The sequence below is a fragment of the Bufo bufo genome, chromosome 6 (genome assembly GCF_905171765.1).
Source record: "Bufo bufo chromosome 6, aBufBuf1.1, whole genome shotgun sequence".
Taxonomy (NCBI): domain Eukaryota; kingdom Metazoa; phylum Chordata; class Amphibia; order Anura; family Bufonidae; genus Bufo; species Bufo bufo.
The window spans coordinates 424,375,161-424,397,548 of NC_053394.1; the positions used below are offsets into that span (position 1 = coordinate 424,375,161).

At 45.3% G+C, this 22,388-nt stretch overlaps 1 protein-coding gene across 2 annotated transcripts in view; it reads left to right on the top strand.

The window, feature by feature from the left end:
* Positions 1-22,388, top strand: part of LOC121005010 (nuclear factor 7, brain-like) — a 46,264-nt gene that overhangs the window by 19,688 nt on the left and 4,188 nt on the right. The window contains exon 1 of one of the 2 annotated variants that reach the window (XM_040437499.1): positions 12,329-12,405. The exons of the other annotated variant lie outside the window; for it this stretch is intronic. Coding sequence (XP_040293433.1) covers positions 12,403-12,405 — 3 coding nt within the window. The 5' untranslated portion in view covers positions 12,329-12,402. Of the gene's footprint in view, positions 1-12,328; positions 12,406-22,388 lie in introns of those variants that run through there. 2 annotated transcript variants of the gene reach the window in all.

A 22,388-nucleotide genomic window follows, 5' to 3' on the forward strand; every position in this document is an offset into this window, starting at 1 on the left:
GGAGGAGCAAGAGGTCGCCAACGCAGCTGTGTCATGGCCAGCTCCTCTGAGGGCAGGGTTAGCATGGCAGAGATGTGGAAAAGTTTTGTCACCACGCCACAGCTAACTGCACCACCACCTGATACAGAACGTGTTAGCAGGAGGCAACATTTCACTAACATGGTGGAACAGTACCTGTGCACACCCCTCCACGTACTGACTGATGGTTCGGCCCCATTCAACTTCTGGGTCTCCAAATTGTCCACGTGGCCAGAGCTAGCCTTTCATGCCTTGGAGGTGCTGGCCTGCCCGGCGGCCAGCGTTTTGTCTGAACGTGTATTAAGCACGGCAGGGGGCGTCATTACAGACAAACGCAGCCGCCTGTCTACAGCCAATGTGGACAAGCTGACGTTCATAAAAATGAACCAGGCATGGATCCCACAGGACCTGTCCATCCCTTGTGCAGATTAGACATTAACTACCTCCCCTTAACGCAGTGGTTCTCAACTCCAGTCCTCAGGACCCACCTACCGGTCATGATTTGAGAATATCCCAGAGAATGAATACCTGTGGTAAGTCCTGATGCATTGACACCAATTATATCACCTGCTCAATACTAAGGAAATCCTGAAAACATGACCGGCTGGTGGGTCCTGAGGACTGGATTTAAGAACCACTGCCTTAACCATATATTATTGTACTCCAGGGCACTTCCTCATTCAATCCTATTTTTATTTTCATTTTACCATTATATTGCGGGGCAACCCAAAGTTGAATGAACCTCTGTCTGGGTGCCGGGGCCTAAAAATATCTGACAGTGGCCTGTTCCAGTGGTGGGTGACATGAAGCCTGATTCTCTGCTATGACATGAAGACTGATTCTCTGCTGACATGAAGCCTGATTCTCTGCTATGGGACCTCTCTCCAATTGATATTGGTTAATTTTTATTTATTTTATTTTAATTCATTTCCCTATCCACATTTGTTTGCAGGGGATTTAACTACATGTTGCTGCCCTCTAGCCCTTTCCTGGGCTGTTTTACAGCCTTTTCAGTGCCGAAAAGTTCGGGTCCCCATTGACTTCAATGGGGTTCGGGACGAAGTTCGGGTCGGGTTCGGATCCCGAACCCGAACATTTCCGGCAAGTTCGGCCGAACTTCTCGAACCCGAACATCCAGGTGTTCGCTCAACTCTATTCTCGACTTAATTGAAGGTTTTTTGGCTATCAAGAAGGTTACCCTTCTCCAGCTTCAGTCTCTCTTGGGTCTGCTGTGTTTTGCGTGTATGGTAATGCCCATGGGCCAGGTATTTTTTCGGCCTCTGTCGCTGGCTACCCAGGGCGGTTAATCGCTAGCATCGCATCAGTCTTACTAAGTCTCTGAAGGAGGATTTGGCGGTTTGGAAAGCGTTCCTACACTCTTAGAATGGCCACACAAGCAAGATCTCTAATTTCGATTTGGACATGTTTTCAGATGCTTCGGGGTCCTGCGGTTTTGGGACTATATTCAGGGCCGGATTTGTGGAGGTCCTCCGGTTTATGCAAGAATCTCGCGTTAATGGAGCTGTTCCCGATTGTTGTGGCGGTTGAGTTATGGGGGGGGGGGGGGAAGCAGGCTGTCTGATATGCACGTTTGCTTTTGGACGGACAATTTGGGGGTGGTTTATTCCCCTGTTCCCTCCCGGTGCTGGCTTTACTGCGGCACTTGGTGTTGCGGTGCCTTGAGTGCAATATCTGTTTTAGGGCTCGTCATGTTCTGGGGGTGGATAACAAAGTTGCTGATGCACTTTCACGTTTTTCATTGGCAGGATTTTCGGGCCCTTCTTCCGGAGGTGGATCAGGATGGCAGGGAATGCCCACAGCACCTGTGGCAGCTGGTGGACAGCAGCTGATGTCGTTAATTAGCTCTTCGGTTTCCCCTGCTACCTGGAAGGCGCATGGTAAGGCCTGGGCCGAATGATGTGGGATGGTGGGTTATAGGGACGTCTGTTCGCGTGATAATCTGCACTTGGAGGTCACGATTGAGTGGTGGTTGCGGTCCATGCGCATTTCTGCGGCAGTTGCGTAGCGACGTCTGTCAGGGATTGCTGTTCATTTCCGGGGGCGTGGTTGGGTGGATGTCACTAAGCAATTTATTATTCAGCAGGCGTTTCGGGGTTGGAGGAAGGAGTACGTCTCCCGGGAAAGTCGGCGTCCCGTCTCTTTCAGCCTCCTAAATAGGATGATTAGCAGTTTGCCTGATTGTCCCTTTAAGGCCGCCTTGTTTTCTGCGAGCTTTAGTCTAGCCTTTTTTGCAGCCCTTCGAGTTGGTTGCTCCCCCATGTCGCAAGCCAGGGTGTCTGTCATGTCAGGATGTTGTCATGGGTAATAACTCGTTGAGGATTCGCATTCGTCGCTCCAAGATGGATCAGTTCGGCTTGGGGTCATGGATTCCCCTTCACCCGGTCCCGAGGGTAGCTTGCCCGGTGCAGTTGATATCCGCTTATAGTGCGCTACGCTCCACGCTAACCAAAATCCAGTTCATTGCGTTTTTTTGGTCCTGCTTAGCGCTGGCGGGGGTGGACCCCAAGGAATTTGGTACCCACTCATTCCGGATTGGGACCGCTACGGAGGCGGCTCGGGCTGGTTTGCCTAAGGCGGAAGTTATGAGAATTGGCAGGTGGAGATCTGCTTGTTTTGCAACATATATTATGTTTAATCAATTTTTATTAATGGTTTCATCAAATTAAAATATACAAGACAACAAAGGAACACCTTTGATTAGGCGCATCACATTAGATTATGACAATTCTGATTCATGACAGTCTAACATAAAATATACCGATAAAGTGCATGACAATGCTAATACTATTATATCCTGTCACAAACTAAAAATCTATTTGTCATCAGAACACTGGTATAGATCAAAAATAATAAATAAAGTATATAAAATGGAGATAAAGGAAAGGAAAAACTAAAAACAGAATAGAGAGAAAAAGAGGGAGGGGAGAACAGAAAAAGACATGAGGAAGGAGGTAAAGGGAGGGGCTGAGGGAACAATATACCTCCATCACCAAGGGAGATTCACAGTATGGTGTTTTCGACACAACTTGAAACAAAAGACTGCCTATCTCATATCGCTAGAAGAGATAGGAAGTCCGGAGATTCTACTGCGTTAACCCAACATGCCCAAATCTTGCTATATTTAGCAGACAAATCGGACGCCTCCGCCGAAATCTCCTCCACCCTAGCTATCTGTTTCTTGGAACCAATCCCTCATAGTGGGAACATGCGTCGAGCGCCAGTATCTAGGGATCACTGTTCTAGCGGCTGTAATAAAAAAATCTTAGCAGGGACCCTTTTTGGGACGATAAAGAGCCCGGGAGGACGGAAAGTCCCAAAAGGGTTTAATTAAGTCACATCCCCACCAAACATGAAGCATTGTGCCTCTTTCCCTACAACAACACCAGCACAACTCCGACACTGAAGGGAATAATATCTTGCAATTCTTCTCTTGAGCAGCACAAGCCATAGAAAGCTTATGAGAGTATAGGAATGCTTTTTGGTAATACCTAAATCTGATTCCCAGCCACTTATAAAATTAGGGCTGTCCTTGTGTAAGCCCGTTAGAAGAATCTGATACAGATGGAAGACAAGGTGAGTTGGAGAAGATACCATGAACAGTTTTTCAAACTCAAACTCAAACTCAAACTATGAGTGTGGCTCCAAAAGAACACTGTGCTCCCCTGGACAAGACAAAGGATTTAATTTGCTCATATGCTAACCAAGAGATCCGTGTATCTGGAAATTTAGTGGAGATGGATGCAAGGGATGGAAATGTACTCCCTAGCATCAAGTGGTGAAAGCGAGGGTCATCTGTGATCTTTAAACCCAAAAATGAATCCCTTCCCATTCCAGCAGGAAATGCTGGATTACGGAAAATAGGGGTAAGCGGGCTAAGTCTTCTGATACCTATCCCTTTAAGAGTTAAAGAATCCCATGTTCTGATTGTATGTTGCAATAAGGGAAGGTGGTTAGAGGACCATGGGTGGTCCACAGGTGCAAGCCATGGAATATGTTTAAGAGGGAGGGGGTGTAAAGGGGGCCTATTAATCACCAATATTTATGCAAATATCGATAATTAATATTCATAAATGGGAGGAGCCATCTAGTGATAACTCCGCCCATCTATGCCTTTATATAATAACAACAATACCTTCGCTATACTTTACACTGATCACTATGCTAGCTGCATGCGCCTTACTAAACTATCGCCAATAACCACACGCCACACAGATAGTTATAAACCAAACACAGTATTTATTACTAACAATACACTACGCACGCAATACTAACAATACAGCACTAAATATACAATCCTAAACTACACTACACGTTCCCAATTCCACCCATCAACTAACTAGACAATTCACACATACAAGTAATATTAACATTGCAATAATACATTCATACACACAAATATCAGTAACCCATCCGCCTGACTAATCACTGTCCCTACGGGGTACGACGAGGGTTACCGGTGGTCTTACAGGGGTGTAAACCGACCACAAACACAAAGGGTTAACAATGGGGATAATATCAGAACTGTACAGCAATGCAAGGGTGAATACCCTGCAAGTGTACAGTGGGGGGGGGGGGGGGTGTGGCAGGGTTAGAGCAGGGGTTACCACCAGGGGTTAATCAGGGTAGGGAAAGGGTTACACGGTGGAGCAAGGGTTTGGGGGATCAGGGTGTCCAGTAACATGGCAAGGGTAAGGGGTTACAGGACCAGGGGTGATATGTGAGGGGTAGGTAGGGGCTACACAGGTATACTTAGGCCTTATCCAGGTGGTCATCATGAAGCTGCTCTCTCCCCTGCATCTCTGAATCTAGTCTGGTTGCAAGAGAGGGCACCTCTGGCCGGTTCGGGGTTTTATAGCCCAAAAGCAACCCCCTCCTCCTTCCTCAGGCATGTGACATCATAGTGTGCCTTAGTCCCCCCTCCTAGTCCCAAAAATGCTGGGAGTAATGGGCATGGCCATGGGGCAGAGGTGTGGAAAAACAGGTCTTTGATGTCTCTGATTAGAAGGTCCCCTCACAACGGTGCCACAGAGTCTGATTGCTTTGGGCCTGAACAAAAGGGGACTAGATGCTAATCAGCTGTTATCCTACAGGCTATCAGCACAAGTTTTCCTCTAAACAACTCTGCTGATAACAGTTGGAATTGCATATATGCATATATATATCCACAGATGCTTGGGGGCTCATCTATAAACACATACAAAACCGGGGGTATGAATGGGCAGCAATAAGCCCACATACATACTGTCATGCTGACATAAGTGTATATACATAGACACGTGTGCAAATACATACACACATATCTATATATACACACACCCTCGCATATATCTGGGGCATCACATACAGGGGACATATATAAGGGGGCACATATATATACTAATATAAGGGGGATTATAAGGGGGCACAGCTTCCAGGGACCACATATTTCCCACAGGGGCCACCATGAGCCCCTGGGGATCACCATGGGCATCACCCCATGATGCGGTGGTTAATGTATGCATATATATACCATACATGCCCGCACGTGTTTGCAGGCATGCATGGATATATATGCACACGTCTCAACCGTTCCTCAACAGTTCCTCAACAGGGGGCACAAAGTTTGCTCTAAACCTACCTATTGTTTTGTGCCTATGTTGTGTTGCCAATCTAATACTCTAATGAGTATTGCCGCCGTATGGTATAACTTTAGATCTGGTAAACCTACGCCCCCATGAGATTTAGATCTAACCAAGGTGGAATGACCTATCCGCGGACTACCCTGTCCCCATATGAAACAGGAAAATGCTGTTCTTGCTTTCCGGAAAAAGGATGGTGGTGAAAGGGGAATTGCCTGAAATACTCACCTAAAGAATTATTAGGAACACCTGTTCTATTTCTCATTAATGCAATTATCTAGTCAACCAATCACATGGCAGTTGCTTCAATGCATTTAGGGGTGTAGTCCTGGTCAAGACAATCTCCTGAACTCCAAACTAAATGTCAGAATGGGAAAGAAAGGTGATTTAAGCAATTTTGAGCGTGGCATGGTTGTTGGTGCCAGACGGGCAGGTCTGAGTATTTCACAATCTGCTCAGTTACTGGGATGTTCACGTACAACCATTTCTAGGGTTTACAAAGAATGGTGTGAAAAGGGAAAAACATCCAGTATGCGGCAGTCCTGTGGGCAAAAATGCCTTGTGGATGCTAGAGGTCAGAGGAGAATGGGCCGACTGATTCAAGCTGATAGAAGAGCAACGTTGACTGAAATAACTACTCGTTACAAACGAGGTATGCAGTAAAGAATTTGTGAAGCCACAACACGCACAACCTAGAGGCGGATGGGCTTCAACAGCAGAAGACCCCACTGGGTACCACTCATCTCCACTACAAATAGGAAAAAGAGGCTACAATTTGCACGAGCTCACCAAAATTGGACTGTTGAAGACTGGAAAAATGTTGCCTGGTCTGATGAGTCTCGATTTCTGTTGAGCCACAATCACAGTGTGTCATATATTAAAGTGGAGAACTATCATCAATAATATCACAGAAAATAAAGCTATCCAGCTTAAAATTTTACTTTTACTAGGTAATATTTAAAAAGAGGATTATTCCAAGTATTTCATGATATTATATTTATAGGCCAGACTAAGGTAAAGCAAGACCCACCATTAGCATCAAGGTAACAAATCACTTTGTCGATGGGAGGTAGAAGGAAATATGGCACTTACGGTTTGAGGATTTTCTTGTAAGGTAGATACGTTTCGGGTGAGATCAGGAAAATTTGATATCCTTATAGATACCCGGTAGCTAAACCCTTTTCTTAACCCTACACGACCCTAAGATGCTTACTCACAGTGGACTGCTTGTGTTGAGGACAAGGTTGATTGTCCTGGATAGTATGTTAAGGATGGTAATTTGAAGAAGAACTGTCCCGACGCGTTTCCCCAAGTAAAAAATCCTTGGTTCATCAGGGGACTTTGTATTTTAGATTCCCAAAGCCGAAGGATGGTGGCTATATGCTGGCGATAATGGAGGCTGATGATATGTTGAGACATTCAAATGGTAGAGTCCGAATTTGGCGTAAACAGAATGAGAACATGTATCCATCCTCTGATGGCTACTTCCAGCAGGATAATGCACCGTGTCACAAAGCTCTAATAATTTCAAATTGGTTTCTTGAACATGACCATGAGTTCACTGTACTAAAATGGCCCCCACAGTCACCAGATCTCAACCCAATAGAGCATCTTTGGGATGTGGTGGAATGGGAGCTTCGTGCCCTGGATGTGCATCCCTCAAATCTCCATCAACTGCAAGATGCTATCCTATCAATATGGGCCAACATTTCTAAAGAATGCTATCAGCACCTTGTTGAATCAATGCCACGTAGAATTAAGGCAGTTCTGAAGGCAAAAGGGGGTCCAACACCGTATTAGTATGGTGTTCCTAATAATTCTTTAGGTGTGTATATATAAAAATTTGGGTAGAATGTCCATTTTCAAGGCATTGATTCGTCCAAACCACGATAACTCCTTTTTATTGAAAGTCTCAAGGTCTTTCAATATCCTATCTAAGAGGGGGAAATAGTTTAGTTTTAATAGGTGTTTACTATCAGCTGGTATGTGGACGCCCAAATATTTAATGGCAGAAGGTTGATGTCTGAATTTGAAAGATGACAGTAGACCCGCAAAATCATCATGAGGGACAGTTATGTTGAGGATTTCGGATTTTGTGTAGTTGACTTTAAAGTTACTCAAGTGACCGAACTGCTCGAATTCTTTTAAGATCGAAGGGATGGAAATACGAGGCTGAGTGATGGAGTAGAAGATCATCAGCATATAATGCCGTCTTGTACTGTTTGTTTTCAACCGTAAGACCATGAATGGAAGGGTTCTTACGAAGAGCTGTGGCCAGATGTTCCATCACTAACACATAAAAGTGGAGAAAGGGGATACCCCTGTCTAGTCCCGTTCTGAATCGGTATAGGTGGGGATAGAAGTCCATTAATCCTTACCTTTGCAGTGGGGTCTGAATATAGGGCACGTATACAGTTTAAAAATTTGGGGCCAATCCCAATTTGTTGTAAAGTCAAGGAAAGACCAATGGACCCTATCAAAGGCCTTCTCCGCGTCAATCAAGAGCAAACATAGAGTCGAGGCACTATTTCTAGCTATATCTGTAAGGAGTAAAGTTTTGATCGTGTTATCCCGCGCTTCTCTCCCGCGGACAAACCCAACTTGATCTGAATGAACAATGTTTGGGATTATAGGGGCTAGTCTATCTGCAAGTATTTTAGAGTACTTGCAATATATATTAGACTGGATCTTCTGATTTAAAAAAATAAATAATATATATTTTTTTAAATGGGGCTATATATAGTATTTCTTGTGGTTGATGTTGGTAACTACATTGCACCCCGTTAGTTTGGGTTCCTGTGTGTGTTTGGTCTAATGGTTTTTTTCTTGCAGGTCTGGGACGGCTGGCCATATGGATGGTCGGTCATTCATATATCTTCTGAGCTGCACAGAGATCGGAATGCAGGCCCAGTGGGCGGTCCCTCTGTTTCCGAGAAGTGGATGTCTTCTAGAGGGGGATTCGTGGCCTTAGGTGGTCCCAGCACCTACCGCAGGTGGTTGATTATTGGGTTGCAGGCAAGAGGTCCGGTAATTCTGGTCATTCATGTGGGGGGCAATGATATAGGTTCCCTGCGGTTGGCGGAACTTTTGACCCTCATTCGGTCTGACTTGGAGTGGTTTCTCTATTTTTTTTTTTCTTTAAAGAGGTGGTTTTGGTCTGGTCCAAGGTCATTCCCCGGGTAGTATGGCAAGGTGCCAGGGACGGGGAAGCTGTGGAAAAATGCAGGCGCACGGTGAATGCATGTATATCCCGCTTTGTTAGGTCCCGGGAGGGTGTAGCTGGAGGGTGATAACCGTTCGTTAATGAGGCCTGACGGCGTTCACCTTTCCGATTATCAGATTGGACATATTTCTTTCTGGCCTCCAGAATGGGGTGGAGCAGGCCCTGTTTTTGTTGGGTGGTGGTCTGAGCCCCGTTTGAGAGGACAGGTCTCCCTCATGGCGGCAGGTGAATACAGTGGAGAGGTGTTGGAGACAAATTGGCGTACTTGCGCGCTGGGAGTCCAGCGGCCGGCAGACCGCCCTGTCTTGGTTATGGTGTTTTTATGGTTTTGCCGCTTAATAAATGGCTGTTGCTAGAGTTAAAGAGGAATGGTTGTCGGTGTCCTTTGTATTCGACTGGTATGGGAGGAGTCAGGTGTAATAATAGAGGTACCCCCTTCTCCCCTTTTTCCCCTTGATTATTACAAACAGTCCTATGAGCACCACGTTCTTCTCGCTACTTTCCTTAGGCCAGTGAGGTCATGAACATCAGTCCAATAGCCTGGGCGCATCTGAGCCCTATTCAAGTGACACAAGCAACATGTGACCTGACATTTGAAAAACTGCTCCTGGGACACTTTAGGAAAAATAGCCGTACCACTGGTTCCATGACCAAATCGATGTAACGACAATTTGTTGGTGTACCTGAAATGAAGACCAGAGAAGTCCATCTACCGTATATTATGCTACCTCACACCATATTCTCGGGAGTAGGGCTGGTATGAAGTTCCCTTGTAAAGTTCTCTCCATGGTGTTGCCCGCATGGTATCCAGACCAATCTCTAGTTATCATTGCATCTGAGAGAAAAGGAGGACTCATGACTGAAGAGGATAGATCTCCAATCCAACATTCATTGCTGTTGTGCACCATGAAGGCCTTTGACCAGTGGCAAGAGGTCAATGGTACACCTGTAGCTGGATGTCTGGCTCTTAGCCCAATTATATGCAAATGCCACCTGGTAGTTTGTGTAGACATTGTTCGCTGCCCTAGGCTTGGTATGTGAAGTCCAATTTTACTTGCAGTACAGAATGGATCATTATGCGCCATTCTTGTGGTGGTCCGTCCATGCAGAGGTTTGCCTCTCTGATAAGCTAGAATTACAGCAAGAGGTGCATTCTCCCAACCACCAGGACACTCAACGTTGAACAGAGCTGACATCTTGGCCTAGGTGCGTAGCTTTCTGCCAGAGTGATAAACCAAGGTCTTTAAGTTCAAGGATTCTGTCCCTCTGTAACAAGTAACACTGACCAACAGGGCACATTGCAAAATTTTCCCACACAATTTGATCTGATTTTTGAGGTTTCATGTGTCCAAGAAACATTGCTTTCAATCTGGATTTTATGCCCCTCCCACATGGCACAGATTAGAGCTAGGTAATTGAAAATGTGATCATTTACAAATGTATTATTCTTATTCTTATTTCAGATTTTTTTAAAGTTTTTGAGCATATAGTTGTACAAACAGTACACAGTGATACTGACCATCTGAGTAACCGTATAATCTCAAAGTATGAAGTCATATGATGCAGGGTACATAGTAATCATCATAGTAACAACATAGTAATACAAATCTTGAAAAGTCCTGATACTTTCTCGCTTTGCATAACCTTACGACTTGTCCTCCTTAGTGTTGCCATTTTGATGTTGAGGAGTGTATATTAGATTGGTGGGGTGTCCCACGGCTAAGATCACACTGATCAGTGGTGCCTGGCAGTAAACTGTGTTCTGGCTCCACACAAAATGTTCTGGACGTTCTCAGTAATGCACTTGGCTACCGTTCACTTGAATAGGAACATCTGCTACAGTTCCGGAGTGTGCAATACACTGTTTACTCTAGGTAATAACTGACCTGTGTTGGGTGCCAAGTGTCGGACCTCCATCAGACCGATCATGTGCATACCACATGTGGATCCTAGGTACTTCTTCTTGATGCAGAGTTGGCACGTCAATGCATTTGAATCTGTCTCACTTGGGCTGTAATGGAGAGCGATGGTTCATGTACAACCACTTCCCCAATGGGACTAGGTATCCTCCTTATTGGGATCGGTGGAGATACCTGGGACACCTGGACTGGGCTCAAGATTTAGAAAATAATTCCTCACTAACTTGCTAATAGTGTCTGTATCCCTGCACAGGTTTGAAGGTAACTTGTCATAGGGATTTGCCACGCTTAACCCGCCAGAACATTATTTCAATGTTTTACGGTGTTGAAAATAACATGCAAATTAGCTCTACTCAGAAAGAAAGGAAAGCGGTGCCACCAGTTGGAAGGTAGGTATCCTATGGAAAAAAAAAAATACACCTTTTTAGACATGTCTTGAGACATAATTTAGGGTTATAGACAGGCCAGAACCTCACTTGCAGGCAACTGTTTTGGGGTGATTGCTTTTCACCCAGTTTGTTCTCTCTAATCAGGTCTCAAGGTAGAACATTTATGTATAGTATAGCAACCTTTATATCTGGTGGCACTGGATGCATGTTTCACCCCCCCAGAGGAGCATTGCCTTGAATAAAACTCCTTATGTGTCCACCAAAAGGAGAAATAGTTCCCTTTCCCTCCCCGGATTGCAGTGTAGAATCCATGCTTGTACAGTATATAAAGTTTCTGAAATGCTGGATGTGGTGAACTCTGGCAGGCTTATCTGGTGGAGAACCGGAGATGTGAACGTGACCTTAGAGATTGGTTGGTTGCCAGTGCAGGATGGGTCAAGGGGTAGGGAGGTGTGTGTGTGTGTGTGTGTGTGTGTGTGTGTTTGTTTTTAATTTTATTTATTTTATCCTTTTTTTATGTTAAAAAAAAAGTTAACAATTTAGTAAAATAAAATATATTCTAAAAGTACAATATAATACAACAGTCAAGACAACAAAAGGGGTCTTGGTTAGGAATGGAGTGAAAAGGAAAGAAGGAAAAAAAAAAAAAAAGGGTTGGTTTCAGTGTTATTTTTGTTTTCTTGTGGTGTGTGGTTATGACGTGTAAAAAAATAAATAAATAAAATCTCTTTACAGAGGTTTTGGGTAGTTTAATAAATTATGGCGGCAAATAAGGTGGTGTGGGGAAAACGGGGTCACTATTGTAGGTAGTAGTGGGGTGAGAAGAAGAGTCTGGAGACTTCAGTCATTGGATCAAAGGCTGAATGTAAACCAGAGGAAATATGGGAGAGACTAGGGTTGATGCTTCTGGGAGGCTGAGAGATGATAGAGGTTGTCAATAATACCTCTCAAATAAGTGGCAGCGCAATTTAGGACTAGGAGAAAGTAAAAAGTAAGAAGTAATTTTGGATTATTGGCTTTTGACAAAGGGCAGAGTTACAGTTTTTTTTTTTTTTCATAAATGGAGGAAATCTGCTGACAGTCTTGTTTTCTTCAGGTGTGCCAGTCATCTGTGAGGAAAATCATGAGGCATGCCAAGGTTTTCCGGTCTATGCCCGGAGGTTTGGTGCGTAGGGATTGCTGCTTCATCCAGAGAACACTTGTGTTTCACTGTAATGGTTGGTAGCCAGGTGGAAACAGAATAGGGAAAGATTGGGACACTGACTGTAGAACGTCGATTAGGTAGGAGTATGCTGAGAGATGAGAATATTTGAGGGAGAATTGAGTGTTATCAGGAACTGAGCAGACCTGGACGAAGACAGATCTTGTGTATTACCATTTTTGTGTGAGCGAATTAGTAAATTGTGTAAGGCCAAGTGAGAAGAGGCATCCAACAAAACTTTTTTTATTTTTCCGTTCACATAGCCATATGAGAGCTAATTTTTAATGGCACCGTTTAATTTACTATGTCTTATATTGGAAAACGGGGAAATTCTTTGTGGGGTAAAATTTGAAAAAACAAACAAACCACGATTTATGCCAATTTATTTATTTTTTGTGTGGTTCTGACATCATGGCGTTCACTGTGCGCTAAAAATGACATGTAGATAAGATGGCGTGGCACTCTCGTCCAGGTTATGTGGGTGCTTAGGTTGTGGGTCCTCAGCCCTCAACAGTAGAAAATTAGAAACTTCAGCACTCCGATGAATATGGCAACATCAGGTCTCTGCCTCTCCTTCCCCTTCCATCTCGAACGTTATAAATCCAGGGATCAGCAACCTTCGGCACTCCAGGTGTTGTGAAACTACATCTCCCATCATGCACATGATGCTTGGCTGTTCTCTGAACTCCCATAGAAGTGAAAGCAGCATGCTGGGAGTTGTAGTTTGACAACAGCTGGAGTGCCGAAGGTTGCTGATCCCTGCCCTAAGACATGGCATCATTGCTGACATCAGGTCTACAGGGCAGGGTCCAGGAGGATTAGCAGAACACCACGAGACGTAAGGTCACTGATGTTGTGTTGACAGGACAGAGACTTACAAGCCTTGCCACGCCTCAGACATACACGTGTAGGACAGGGAACCAACATAGCGGAATATGCCACGTGACCGCTATAAAGTGCGGGAAAACAGGGCATTATGTATAAATAGTCACTTAGTCATAATGTGGTTACTGTCAGTTGATGGTGAAAATGACAAAACTGAGATCTCTTTAATTTGCCATAGTTTATATTGGAGAATTCTTTGTGGGCGGAAATTGTGGTGAAAAAATGTCAACTCCGCCAAGGTTTTGTTTTTACAGCGTTCACTGTGGGCTTAAAATGTTCGCTTTTACTACTTTTAAAGTATAGTTAGACTTGCCATGTTTCTCCTCTGCTTCTGCTTCTTCCAGTGTTGCACTTCTGAGCAGTTTCTTGGCTGCAGCGGTGACTTCCCCTGCACACAGATCACTGCACAGCCAATCACTGACTTTAGTAATGTGCAGTATGTCCCTGATGAGGCCAGTGATTGGCTGTAGCAGTGATGGGGTGTGCACAGCATGTCACTGCTGCAGCCAGGAAAACTAACACAAGCAGGGAGGACTGTAGTGCTACACTGGAAGCGGCAGGGAAGAAAATGTACCTCGGACAACCCCTTTAAGCCAGTGGTGGGGAACTTGTGACCTGAGGAGGTGTATGTATATTTTTGGGTGCTAACCCTGGGTCCATTCATAACTTCCAACTATGTACAGATCTGAGCAGAGGAGTAGGAGCAGGATCTGTTGCAGACAAAACTCAGAGACAACCCAAGTGTAGAAGAATAAATGTCAACTTTACAGCTCATAGACACAACAGAGGTCGCACAATTTCCTTTTTCCAGAAGAGTAAAAATACTTCTTTTAACAAATTTGAGGAGTATTTTTGTCTGAGGAGGAGTAAAAATTATGCGGTAATTCATATATATAATACATAGCAGCCTCATAGATATGTAGGACTATTTCTGCAGGGAAACCATTACTAGTCTCCTCTATAATGTCTTCTGTGCAGAAATGGCAATAAGAAAAAACAAGACCACTGCCGCCATAACGGTGAGACACAGCGCCCGCCTGGCGCTGCCATATACAGATTACATACACATCTCTACTACATGATCATTAGTTAGCTCAACTATATACACAATCTATACACAGCTCTGCTACATGTCCATTACACAGATAGAACTAATGTGTGCACATTACACACAGAAAACTGTACAATAGACTGTTTACACTGACATAGCCCTGCTTTATACACACCTTCCATACATAAAGTACCTCTGCATTCTCCACCAGCACAGTCCTACACCTGTTCCCTTAACTCCACCCACACATATGGCTGATCACATGACTGTGACATCACCACAGGTCCTGTAACCACAATGTAGTATTTAGTCCGATCTCTGGAGCTGCTCCTGGTGAGGGAGATGTCCATGAGGGGTGGGGGCTTCCTGTGTGCCGGACCTGGCAGTTTCTGATGCAGCGCTCCTGACTGAAAAGAAGACCATGCGTAAAAATACGCATGAGCCTTTTTTTCAGGGAGTAAAATGGCCTGAACAGGCGTCTGACGCTTTGTACAGGCGTTATTGCGACCTCTGCACACAACCGTGGTTTGGATACACATGCTAATCAATTCACTTCAATGGGGCCACAAAATATGCGGACAGCACACTGTGTGCTATCCATATGTCCATTCTGTGGCCCTGCAAAAAAAATGTAATGTCTTATTCTTGTCCATTTTGGGGAAAAGGATAGGACATTTGTGAAGGAGTAAAAAAAAGAGGGGGGGCAGGCTCTCGGCCAGTATACGTGTTTTGTGGATCTGTGATTTGCAGACTGCAAAAACGTGTATGGCCTGTGCTTGAGCCCTAACTGAGAGAGAACAGGGCTGCACTAGCAAAGAGGTTAAGGTGTTGAACATTGCACAGAACTATGGTGCATGGTCTACAGTCATAACTTGCAGGTGGAAATGGTGGCTCTCCTTCCTGTTACATTGCTGGTGCAGCAGTGATTACCGTATATACTCGAGTATAAGACGAGTTTTTTGGCACATATTTTTGTGCTCAAAAAGCCTCCTCGTCTTATACTCGAGTCTAGGTCTTGGCTCCGGTAATAGCAGGCAGTGCGGGGGGCGGCGCTCACTCACTGACGTCACGCGCCTGCACCGCCCTAGTGGGAGCAGGCGCGTGACGTCAGTGAGTGAGCGCCGCTCCCCGCACTGCCTGTATTAACGAAGCAAAGACAAAGTAAGATACCGTATCCAAAGTTAAAGGTTACAGATCCCCCTCCCCGACGCTCACAGCAGTATATTTAAATACTGCTGTGAGCGTCGGGGAGGGGGATCTGTGGATGGCACTGTAGGGGGATCTGTGGATGGCACTGTAGGGGGATCTGTGGATGGCACTGTAGGGGGATCTGTGGATGGCACTGTAGGGGGATCTGTGGATGGCACTGCCATCCACAGATCCCCCTACAGTGCCATCCACAGATCCCCCCCTCCCCTAAACAGTGCCATCATGGCACTGTTTAGGGGAGGGGGGATCTGTGGATGGCACTGTTTAGGGGGGATCTGTGGATGGCACTGTTTAGGGGGGAGATCTGTGGATGGCTCCCTGTATTTAATGCAGAGTGTGTGTGTATATAATGTAGAGTGTGTGCATTATATACACATACACTCTGCATTATAGCTGCATTTCCCACCCTAGTCTTATACTCGAGTCAATAATTTTTCCCATTTTTTGGGGGTAAAATTAGGGGCTCGGCTTATACTCGGGTCGGCTTATACTCGAGTATATACGGTACTCCAAACCAGAATCCAGTTTACATAGGCTGAGTCAAGGCATAGAGTTTGACATTATGCGTTCTTCACCTTGGTCCCCTGCAAGGATGGATAGAATTTCCTGCAGTGAAACCCTAGGTTGCACTCACTTGATGTTGTAGCATAGTCTAAGGACGGACAGGGGTTGGTAACAAGTAGATGGCAGGATGACCAGCAGTATAGAGGGGCAAACTTAGAATCCTGGAACCCCCCCCTCCTTTCCCATTGCCATCTCAGACTGGGCACTGCGTGAACTACACCTGTTTTAACAGAGCGGAAAAGATGTAAAATTTATATTACTAATGGTCACTTGACTCCACCACAATTTCTGTAGTGAGCATGGGAATACATCTTAACTCCTTAAGGACCAGGCTCATTTTCACCTTAAGGACCAGACCATTTTTTGCAAATCTGACCAGTTTCACTTTAAGTGGTAACTTTAAAACGCTTTGACTTATCCAGACCATTCTGAGATTGTTTTTTCGTCACATATTGTACTTCACGACACTGGTAAAAATGAAGTAAAAAAATAAATAAAAAAATGTTATTTATAAAAAAAAATACCAAATTTACCCCAAAAAAGATTTAAATGCCAAATTTCAATTTCTCTACTTCTATAATACATAGTAATACCTACAAAAATAGTTATTACTTTTACATTCCCCATATGTCTACTTCATGTTTGGATCATTTTGGAAATTATATTTTATTTTTTGGGGATGTTAGAAGGCTTAGAAGTTTAGAAGCAAATCTTGAAATTTTTCAGAAATTTTCAAAAACCCAATTTTTAGGAACCAGTTTAGGTCTGAAGTCACTTTGTAAAGCTTATATAATAGAAACCACCCAAAAATTACCCCATTCTAGAAACTACACCTCTCAAGGTATTCAAAACAGATTTTTACAAACGTCGTTAACCCTTTAGGCAGGGCTCCAGATGGCGACCAAAACGGTCGCCAATGCGCCTTAAAATTTGCAGATGACGACAAGACTTTTTAGTCTTGTCGCCATTTGCGACTGTACCGCCGCGCTCCTGCGCAGCCTAAGTTCTCTTCAGTAGCACACTGCAGTGCACAGTGGAGAAGGAAGGAGTCCCTCCCTCTCCACTGTGACGCGGCCGCCACTGCCACCAATGGGGAGATAGCAGGGAGGAGGAGGGAAGGAGCTGTCGCCACTGCGCCACCAATGAATGTAAAACATAAGTGTCTGCAGCGGTATCACAGACCCGGCACTCGGCCTCTATAACAGGGCATGCGATCCGCGGCCATTAACCCCTCAGGTGCCCCAGATCGCATGCAGTTATTGAGGCCGGGTGCTGGGTCTGTGATACCGCTGCAGACAATTGTATAAAGGAGTTAATGGGTCCAAAGAATATGCACTTAGTAGCAGGCTGCATAGAGCGGCGCCCAGGGATCTAAGTGCACTTACTATTATTCCTGGGCGCCGCTCCGTTCACCCGCTGTGGCCCCCGATATTTTTAGCATTCAGAGCAAGGAGGAGGAGACGCCAGTGTCTCTCCTTCTCCCTGACAGCAGCGCTGTCCAATCACAGAGTTTTTTTTTTCTCCCTGGCTCTGAGCTCTGCGCTGTGATTGGACAGCGCCGCTGTTATGGAGACGGAGAGACACTGGCGCCTCCTCCTCCTTGCTCTGAATGCTGAAAATACTGGGGGCCACAGCGGGTGAATGGAGCGGCGCCCAGGAATAGTAGTAAGTGCACTTAGATCCCTGGGCGCCGCTCTATGCAGCCTGCTACTAAGTTCATATTCTTTGGACCCACGAAAGGTCCTCTTTAATTACATTCATTGGTGGTGCAGTGCGCCCCCCCAAAGCCTCTCCCCCCCCCTATTATCACTGGCCACAAGTCCCCCCCCCCCTATTATCACTGGCCACAAGTCCCCCCCCCTATTATCACTGGCCACAAGTCCCCCCCCCCCCTATTATCACTGGCCACAAGTCCCCCCCCCCCCTATTATCACTGGCCACAAGTCCCCCCCCCCCCTATTATCACTGGCCACAAGTCCCCCCCCCCCCTATTATCACTGGCCACAAGTCCCCCCCCCCCCTATTATCACTGGCCACAAGTCCCCCCCCCCCCTATTATCACTGGCCACAAGTCTCCCCCCCCCTATTATCACTGGCCACAAGTCTCCCCCCCCCCCCTCCCCTATTATCACTGGCCACAAGTCGTCGTCCCCCCTATTGTTATATGGTGGCCACAGGGTCCCATCCCCTTCATTGGTGGCAGAGTACACTGCTGGTGCTCAGATCGTTACCATGGCAGCCAGGACGCTACTGAAGTCCTGGCTGCCATGTTCAGCTCCCTGCTGCTGTGTGCACAGAGCCCAGGGCAGCAGGGAGATGTGTGACATCCTATTCACCCTGATAGAGATCTATCAGGGTGAATAGCACAAGGGATGAAAAGATCCAGGTTCTAGTCCCTAAGGGAAGAAATGGTTATTAAATGAAAAAAGTAAAAAAAAACACAAATACTAAAAGTTTAAATGGCCCCCTTCCCAGTTTTACATATAAAATTTACAAACAATAAAGAATAAACATATTACATATCGCCACGTCCAAAAAACTGAGCTATTAAAATATAAAAAAATATTTCTGCTAGGTGAAGGCCGTAACAGATAAAAAAAAAAAACCTCTAAACCACGCAATTCGCCATTTTTAGTCACCTTGTCCCCCAGAAGATGTCCCTGGATGTGAGAGGTATGTGGTGCTGTATTCTCCTATATGTAGTGCTGGCTCATTACTGTGACCTGCGTCTCATCCTCTCAAAGTTCTTTTTTTTTAAATGATATGCATTTTAAATTTGGCGACTAAAAAATGTAATTTGGCTCAAATTTTTTAGTTTAGGGCTCTTTCACACCTGCGTTATTGTCTTCCGGCATAGAGTTCCGTCGTCGGGGCTCTATGCCGGAAGAATCCTGATCAGGATTATCCTAATGCATTCTGAATGGAGAGAAATCCGTTCAGGATGCATCAGGATGTCTTCAGTTCCGGTACGGAACGTTTGTTGGCCGGAGAAAATACCGCAGCATGCTGCGCTTTTTGCTCCGGCCAAAAATCCGGAACACTTGCCGCAAGGCCGGATCCGGAATTAATGCCCATTGGAAGGCATTGATCTGGATCCGGCCTTAAGCTAAACGTCGTTTCGGCGCATTGCCAGAGCCGACATTTAGCTTTTTCAGAGTGGTTACCATGGCTGCCGGGACGCTAAAGTCCTGACAGCCATGGTAAGTGTAGTGGGGAGCGGGGGAGCAGTGTACTTACCGTCCGTGCGGCTCCCCGGGCGCTCCAGAGTGACGTCAGGGCGCCCCAAGCGCATGGATCATGTGATCGCATTGGACACGTCATCCATGCGCATGGGGCGCTCTGACGTCATTCTGGAGCGCCCGGACTGTAAGTATACCGCTCCCCCGCTCCCCGCTCCCCGCTCCTACTATGGCAACCAGGACATTAATAGCGTCCTGGGTGCCATAGTAACACTGAAAGCATTTGGAAGACGGTTCCGTCTTCAAATGCTTTCAGTACACTTGCGTTTTTCCGGATCCGGCAGGCACCTCCGGCAACGGAAGTGCATGCCGGATCCCAACAACGCAAGTGTGAAAGAGGCCTTAGGAGCCAATGGCTCCTGGTCATTTTTTTTTGTCTGGAGCACTGCCTTTAGGTGTTCCACAAGAGTTAATGGCAAATGGAGATAAAATTTCAGAATTTAGATATTTATTTATTTTTTTGGCAAATTTTCCATTTTTAATCCATTTTTTTCCAGTAACAAAGCAAGGGTTAACAGCCCAAAAAAATGCTATATTTATTGCCCCGATTCTGTAGTTTGCAGAAACACCCCATATGTGGCCGTAAACTACTGTACGGGCCCACAGTAGGGCGTAGAGGGAAAGGTGCGCCGTATGGTTTTTGGAAGGCAGATTTTGCTGGACTGGTTTATTTACACCATGTCCCATTTGAAGCCCCCCGATGCACCCCTAGAGTAGAAACTCCAAAAGTGACCTCATTTTGGAAACTACGGGATAAGGTGGCAGTTTTGTTGGGACTATTTTTAAGGTACATATGATTTTTGGTTTATCTAGATTACATTTTTCTGAGGCAAGGTTACCAGAAATAATAATGAAATTTCATCTCCATTTGCCAATAACTCTTGTGGAACACCTAAAGGGTTAACTACGTTTGTAAAATCAGTTTTGAATACCTTGAGGGGTGTAGTTTAAGTGGGGTCACTTTTATGGAGTTTTTATTCTAGGGGTGCATCGGGGGGGCTTCAAATGGGACATGGTGCCAAAAAAAAAGCCATCAAAATCTGCTTCCAGAAACCATACAGCGTTCCTTTCCTTCTGCGCCCTGCCGTTTGGTCATACAGCAGTTTACGACCACATATGGGGTATTTGGCTGTTAACCCTTACTTTATTGGAAAAAAACTAATTAAAATGGAAAATTTGCCAATTTTTTTTTACAGTGTTCATCTGAGGGGTTGGGGGTATTTTTATAGAGCAGATTCTTACAGACGTGCCGATACCTAATAATATTTCTACTTTTAAAAAAAATATATGTTTTACACTATATTATCTTTATATAAACAAAAAAAAATCATTTTAGTATCCCCATAGTCTAAGAGTCATTTATAAATTTATATTTTTTTTTTAGCCATTTATATTGGGTAGGGGCTCATTTTTTGCGGGATGAGAGGACCGTTTTATTGGCACTATTTTGGTGGGCATATGACTTTGATCGCTTGCTATTTCAATTTTTGTGATGTAAGGTGACAAAAAAAATCATTTTTTGCAGTTTTTATTTTATTTTTTTGACCGTGTTTATCTGAGGGGTTAGGGGGGATATTTTATAGAGCAGATTATTACGGACGCAGCGATACCTAATGTCTACTTTTTTTTTTTTTTTTTTTTTTTTTTTTTTTAGTTTTTCTAAATATTTTTGCAAAATTTGAAACTTTTTTTTTTTTAGTTTGTGTCTCAAGTCTAAGAACCAGTTTTTTTTTATCCAATTGTCAGTGGCTAAATTGGGATATAAATTTAGTACTCCATGGAAGTGTGGTACTCCCTGAAGCAACCAATAATGCAGAGGCCTGGATGATCGGGGTACGTGTCACATTGAGTAGTGGTGTCCTTCCGTATCCCCCTCCTGTGACGCACTCTGCACTTTTTTTTGGTCCGTCCCTTCTTTCCAGTATGGGGGACCACACCTGGAAAGTGTTGGCCAGGGACGACCTGGGCGCCTACAGTTCCCGAGGTACTCCGGCCTGCTCTTTCCCGGTCAGAAAAGATCAGGGCCTTGAGGACTGCCTCATAGAACTGAAGGAATGTACCTGTGGGGACAGCACAAAAGAGTTGTACCAAGTAGACCGCAACTTTTTTGTACCATGCCCGGGTTTTGCGCATGGCGTTATATGGCTTGAGGACTTGATCAGAGAGCAATTCCTCCCATATACCGATTGTAGTAGACGATACAATCGGGCTTGAGGACTGTTGCCGCGATACCTCGCACAGGGACAGGGGTGAAGCCGTTACCATGAATTGTGGACCGTACAAGGACACCCCTCTTGTCCTTATATCTGACCCCTCAACCGCAACCTCCCTTCCAGGTACATAGGCCTGTACAAATTTGGCCCCAAAGTGATCGATGACCGGCCTGATTTTGTACAGGCGGTCATAGGCAGGATCACCTTGGGGGGGACATGCTGCATTATCTGAATAATGCAGGCATTTCCGGATGGCTTCAAACCGGGAGCGTGTCATGGCCGTACTGTAAAGTCGGGCCTGGTAGAGGACGTCCCCACTCCAGTAATGCCTGACACTAGGTTTCTTGACTAGGCCCATATGCAGCACAAGGCCCCAAAATGTCCTCATCTCTGCTGCACTGACCGGAGTCCAGCCACCGGGGCTAGCCAAAAAGGAGCCCGGGTGTTGAGCAACAAACTGTTGGGCGTACAGGTTTGTTTGCTCCACCATTAGATTTACAAAGTGGTCACTGAAAAAAAGACTAAAAAAAGTCATATTTAATGAAGCCCACTGTGGAAATCTGGATTCCTGATATGGCCTACAAAATCAGGAATCACGGGCTCATAACAATCTGGGGTATACCAGACAAGTTCACCAGCAGGGATCTCCGGTGGATTTAACTGGTGGACCGGAAAACTAGTATGAGCCCCAGAACTGCTCGTACTAGGGTGGGCCACAGGGTCCCTAGCATGGCGGTCCCCTTGCTCCGCCTGGCGGCGTCTCTGCCGCCTTGGGCGCTCATCATCGCTAGATGATGAGGACGCGGAAGACAAAAGGAAAGTGGGGTCATCCGTGTCC